This window comes from Mustelus asterias, chromosome 23 (assembly GCF_964213995.1).
Source record: "Mustelus asterias chromosome 23, sMusAst1.hap1.1, whole genome shotgun sequence".
Classification (NCBI taxonomy): domain Eukaryota; kingdom Metazoa; phylum Chordata; class Chondrichthyes; order Carcharhiniformes; family Triakidae; genus Mustelus; species Mustelus asterias.
In genome coordinates, this window is record NC_135823.1 from 48,976,467 (window position 1) to 48,983,037 (window position 6,571).

A 6,571-nucleotide genomic window follows, 5' to 3' on the forward strand; every position below is an offset into this window, starting at 1 on the left:
ACTTGATAGAATACCGGTTAGGGTTAGCTACAGGAAAAATCAAGAAGCTCAACACCATCCAAGACAGAACATGTCACTTGATGGGTATCCCTGCCCCTGACTTAATAGCCAGTCCCTCCATCACCAGTGCACTGTACCTGCCAGATATGGGATCGACAGAATGCATTGCAGCAACTCACCGAAGTCACTTAAGCAACTCCTCCTCCCCTGCAACCACAATCACTGAGAAGATTAAGAACACCAATGTCATGGGGCACCATTCTCTCTAGGGCACACACCATCCTTACTTGGAAATATATTGCTGTTCCTTCGTCACCTTGGGTCAATATTGTGGAATTCCCAATCTAACAGCACTGTGGTAGTATCTTCATCACACAGACTGCAGCAGTTCAAAGAGGAGGCCCACCACTCCCCTCTCAAGGGAAACCAGCAATGAGTAATAAGTGAACCAAAAGAGAGACCCTTGCAACAGGGAACAAGCTTCCCTAATTCTGGTTGCAGTCAGGACATTTGAACATTTTGCAAACTAATCCAGGACCTCCCCCTACTGGCTGTACAACAGCAAAACATGATTCTAAATTGGAAAAAGTGAAGTTTCGTTTTTACTCAATTCAACTTTAGGGAAATCACTGGAAAGCCCACTAAAATTGGACTGTCTGCCCCTGAACCAGGCAGTGATAACCCCAAACCAAAAGACAAAATTTATAGAAATCAAGGAAGATTTAAGACTGAATCTGACTGTAATATCTGGTCTCAGTAGAGTATTTTTGGTGACCTCAGTCGATTTAATTTTCACCTTATTAAATGTATTTGTCCTACCTGTATTGTGGTCTCTTTTCATACCTGCAGGAAATATTTCAGCTGTTTGTTGTTTCCTTTGTATCAACAATCACTGAATTTCAGAATATTTCTTTATGTGAAACAGTATAAGATATTGTGATCTGGTGATAGTACATTATTGTGTTCATTAGTAGAATTAATAAATTTGCTTGTTTTACTGTCTATTAACTGCTTTCTTATACCTCATCTTCAATCAATGATTAGCTACAGATCAAAGACTCCTGTCTGTGCTGTAAATCTGTATGATAAAAATATATTTAGTTACAATCCTTTCCATTTACCAATGATAAAGGTATTGAGGTGATAATCATCAGTTCAGTCTCTGGTTCAAGATGGCGGACATGGCACCTTTGAATGGATTATAATAAGAAGTCAGCTAATGCAGTAATGAGTAACGCAGAGGGCTTTCACAGGCTTTTCAGCTTCCTCACCTGGGCTCAAATCCAGCCTACACAAATAGGATGAAAGTCTCCTCTGTTTTCTGACTTTAAATTTGTGTATGTGGAATGAGTTTGGCATAGTGGCCCAATTCTGAGTGGGCATAGCCCTATGGAACTGAACCATTATTGATACAGTACAAATCTCACTCAGACACACCTAAGAATGGCCAGTATGCCAAATGGGCAAAACAAATGTCACACTGGAATGGAAGCTGCTGTTTGAAGAATGTTATGCAGCCTATAATTGAACATGAAACCAAGTGACTTGAATCCTTGTAACACTAGCATAGGATTTAGAAAAAAACATGCTTCTTTAAATGTGGGAAGATAGGTCAACAACATTTCTGTTTCATGAAATTTAGTTTTGAATATATTGTGTTCACCCTTAAAGAGTAACATATCGGTTTAAGTGCGAGTCCTTCAACCACCCCGCACCATAACCCCCCACCCCCGCCCCCCACGTCCCGCAGTTCCCAACCCCATCATATAATTGTAAATATATGTTTTATGTTCAGAGGCATAGTTATTTTTAATAATGACAAATAGAGTTGGTAAAAGGGTTTTTTTAAAATCTCCGATTAAATCCTGGACTTTATCAATAGGGAAATGGAGCAACAAGGCAAAGAGTCTATGCTAATGCTGCACAAATCATTGACCAGGCCATGGTTAGAATTAATGTTTTCAGTTTTAGGCACCTTCCTTTTGCAAGAATGTCAAGATCATAGAGTGTGTACAGAAAAGACTCACTAACTTAATACCAGGGATGAAAGGCTTTGATTATGAGGATACCCCAGGAAAACTGGGCTCTTGACAGGAAAAGATTTGAGAGAAGTGCCAAAAATTATGAGAGGAATTTGATAATTTGGGAATAACTATTTCCATTGATCAGTTAGTCACTCACTGGAAGGTGTCAATTTAAAATCATTAAAAGAATAAATGGAGAGGTTCAGAGAGTTTTCTTTACATTGAGCAACACTCAACCAGAAACAATGAGAAGCCAAAACCTATCATAAATTTTAATGGGGAAGCAAATAAATGTTTGAAAAATAAAATTCAAATTTATGTGGGAAAAGCTCAGTGGAATGTGACTAAGTGGATAACTTCAGAGAGCTGGCACAAGCACAATGTGCTGAATAGCCTCTTTCAGTACTATAGGGTTTTAGGACTCAGTGTTGACTATGTTGTGATATTAAACTTGACTCCATTTTGATTTTCCCCTCTCCACTGGGTGTGAACTGCTGCCTGGTACAGTTAAATGAAGGAACAGGAGTAGGCCATTCAATCCCTCAAGCTGTTCCAATTCATTACACAACCCATTCATTACAATATCCATCCCAACTATCATAAGGACAGATAATTCACAAATTTGACCCACTGGGTGGCACAGTGGTTAACACTGCTGCTTCACAGCACCAGGGACCCAGGTTCAATTCCTGGCTTGGGCCACTGTCTACAAGGAGTCTGTACATTCTTCCTGTGTCTGCGTGGGTTTCCTCACACATCCGAAAGATGTGCTGGTTGGGTGCATTGGCCATGCTAAATTCTCCCTCAGTGTATCCAAATTGAGCTCATTGGATTCTGGGAGGGATAGGGACACAGTGCTCCCAGAGAAATGGCTCATCACAGGGAGAACAGGGTCATGAAATTGCTCCCCAGAATTTCAGACAATGACACCATCTGGAGTGAGAGTTCCACAGGCAGGGAGAAGTTATATGGCAAGCTCTACCCATGATCATGAATGGATTTGAAGATAAAATGACCAAATAGGAGGGAGCAAATATGTTAATGTTGAAATTGGGCTGCAATAAAGTAAATGCTTTATGCGCATTCCTTACTATGGTATGAAAACAACTCTCACTGATGTTTAAAAACAGTGCGTACTGGGTGTTGGGGAAAACTGAAGAATTTGTGTCTTTGTAGTCTTGGAAATAAACCTGTCTAAAGGTGAAGACTAGCTTAGATTCATTCTTTCCCCAATGTACAATTAGTGGAATTAACAAATAATGATGTCCAGGCAGGTTGTGTGTTGGAGATTAACTTGGTTCCTCAGGCTGACCTCGCCTGTTCTTAAAGGGCTGTTTGCAACTTCTATAGAACTATGGCATCCTTTGTTGTTTTAAAATTTGCTGTGCAGGAAGTAAAGGCTCATTTCACAAATACAAGATTAAAGCTCATGATATCCAGCTATGAAAGAAGTAGGGTTATATGGGAGAGAGCTGTCCAACAATGGAGGCTAGCCATTTTTTGTGGACCCTTTGAAATGTCTTTTAAATGAGCAGGTGAATTATGGGCATTGTCCCCATTAATGAGTCTAGGGTGCATAAGGATGAAGACACCTTCAGCACTTGCACAGTGGTTAGCACTGCTGCCGCACAGCGCCAGAGACCCAGGTTCAATTCTGGCCTTGAGTAACTGTTCGTGTGGTGTTTGCACATTCTCCCCATGTCCGTGTTCTTCCACAGTCCAAAGATGTGCAGTTTAGGTGGACTGGCTATGCTAAATTGCCCCTTAGTGGCCCAAGATGTGTAGGTTAGGTGGATTAGCCATAGTGAATACACAGGGTTATGGGGATAAGCTGGGAGGGATGGGTTGGGTAAGAGGTACTTTTGGAGAGTCAGTGCAGACTTGATGGGCCGAATGGCCTCTTCTGCACTGTAGGGATTCTATGCTATGACTCTAGGGTCTTCTCTGCACACTGGACACTAAGTAGGCCGCAGGCCTCAGAATACCATAGTACAATGCAACAAATACACATTTTCATAAGAGTTGATTCATGTAGAATAATTTGTTGCATTTACCTCAACCACTTGGTTCCCAATTTGTTTGTTCAAAATCCAGGCTAACAGTCCCAGTGCAGCACTCAGAGGGTGCTGAGGATCAGTGCTGAGGAAATGACGCACTGTCAAAGGTTCAGTGCTGAAGGAGTGCTGCACTGTCAGAAAGTCAGTGCTGAGGGAATGCTGCACTGTTGGAGATGCTGTTTTTTGGATGATATGTAAACCGAGGCCCTGTCTGACCTCTCGGGTAGACATAAAAGACCCCATTTCATTATCCTGAAGAGGAGGAGTTCTCTCCAGTGTCCTTACCAATATTTATCCATTGACATCATCATTAGAACAGGGTTATCGGCTCAGTATCATAATGTTGCTTGTGGGAACTTGCTGTGTATAAATTGACTGCAGTACAAGGTCTACACTTCAAAAATACTTCATTGGCTGTAAATAATTTTGGAACATTCTGAGATCATGAAAGTTGCTATAGAAATGCAAATTTGTGTTTATTTCTGACAAGCTGGATGTGTTGTATGATAGTCTGTCTGTGGTATCTGGTGGAACCAGGCAACTGAATGAAGCAGGTGTTGGGAATTCTAACACCAACCCAATCTAGCAACTGCCAAGTAGTTTCACAGAGAAGGAAAAGGGGAATATCTAAAAGCTGGAATTCCTAAAAGGAGAGAGTCCAAACTCACCTGGGCTGGTGAAGATGGCTGTATCTCAACTGGTCAAATGGGGCACACTGGATTCTGTTCAAAACATTTCAATTCTTTTGAAAAATAAAAGATGTCCTTAAATGGTCAGAAAGATGGGATAAATCTGTGTGACAGCGCACGGAGCCAACAACTGCTACTGGCAGAGGGAGGCAATCGACCAGAGCTGGTGTCCAGTTACAAAGCCATTTCCATACTTAGTTCCTTTACACTAACCCAGAATACTCGGACATGAGCAACAGCAGAATTGCTAGATCAAATTAACCCAAGGGCGCACAAGGGTAACTCAAACAATCCCCTCCCCCCTTCACAAAAAAATTACATTTATATTTACTGCAGAGTAGTAGAAAAAACAGCCCTTTTTAAGTTCCATTCACTATGTTCAAGAACTACAGTCAACTTAATCTTTTCATTTTCCAATTTCACAAGCTCTCCCGTCACGCTTTTGCAGCCTGGCACCATTTGTTTAAGCCGAGGGATTGGATACATAAAAAAAAACTTCTAATTCCCAAACCCTTGAGCTCAGGCTGCAATATCAAGCCAAGTTTTAAAGATTTCAGCACCCATCCCTTCTAAGTGTGTTTTTACAGAACCAGTTGCTTGCTGGCAAATACTTCCAGCTGCTGTTTTTCACTCTGCTGGTTAGCCTCTGGAGCCAGACTCATTGAAGTAAATTTTAAGGTTGCCAGTTTGCGGATACTATGACACTGAGCCACAATGCAAAAAAAAAGCGAGCTCGGGTAATACTGTCAATCTACCAACAAGTGAAAAAGAGGAACTTACCTGCCGTCACAAAGACGAGCAGAGAGAGGAAGATAGTGAATGAGACCAGTCCCTTCATTTTGACTGTCAGGAGCAACCTGTCAGCGAGCAGTAATATATAGGGGAGAAGGTCGGAGGTCAGAGGGTGACCTTAAAAGGAGGAATCAAAGGTCAAGAGTCCAAGATGACAATTGCCATTCAGTGTGAAATCTGTGAACAGCATTGACCAACATCAGCTGTTGTTTTATGTTCTTTGAAATGTGCACAAGGCAGCACTGGAAGGTTTGATTGTGAATGTTTATTAAAACTACCCTGCATATCCTTCAGCTTCAATTATTAGAACTCAGAAATTATACTTCCATCTGAGCACACAATGTGGTCCATCTTTGACTTTAACAGAGATGTTATTTTAAATACCTTTAAAACAATGAACAAGGGAACTTCCTCGGAATGAGCAACACGTTTGTGCAAAATCACAATTTCCACATAATTTTGCTTGTACGAAATATTTTAATGTATTTTTGGAAAATTAAACATTTGTGACCTTGTCAGATTTTTAACTGCCTTTCAGTGTATCCTTTGTCCATCACTGTATTGTAAGCTCTAATCTGCAATACAGATCCGGAAGTACAGTCCCAGTCTGATTGCTCTCTGGGGTCACTGTCAGCTCTCTTCTCTCCTTTTGTCCGTCTTTCTCAGTCTTGTTCCAGCACTTGGTCTCTGTTTTTCTCATTCCATGTCTTCCACTGCTTCTATTTATTTCTTTCTCTCTAACTTCATATCTCTATCGAAGGTTCAGTGTGGTTTATATATGGAATAATGGTTATCCCCAGTTGCAGGTTGGAATCTAATTGAGGCGTGCGTGTGGGGTGCTGGGGTATATATAGCATTGATGTGGAGATGCCGGCGTTGGACTGGGGCAAACACAGTAAGAAGTCTCACAACACCAGGTTAAAGTCCAACAGGTTTATTTGGTATCAAGGCATGGTACATTGGGGAAACCATGCAGACGCTACGACAACGGATGAATGAACCCCGCTCG

General features: G+C 41.3%; 1 protein-coding gene across 9 annotated transcripts in view; it reads right to left on the reverse strand.

The window, feature by feature from the left end:
- srlb (sarcalumenin b) overlaps nt 1–5,667 on the reverse strand; it is a 55,128-nt gene extending 49,461 nt beyond the window's left edge. For 2 of the 9 annotated variants that reach the window (XM_078240499.1, XM_078240498.1), the window contains exon 1: nt 5,551–5,655. In XM_078240499.1, coding sequence (XP_078096625.1) covers nt 5,551–5,608 — 58 coding nt within the window. In that variant the 5' untranslated portion in view covers nt 5,609–5,655. Of the gene's footprint in view, nt 1–5,550 lie in introns of all 9 variants that reach the window. The other 7 variants (XM_078240501.1, XM_078240500.1, XM_078240507.1 and 4 more) reach the window with 5 other exon arrangements.
- Between the last annotated feature and the right edge of the window lie 904 nt (nt 5,668–6,571).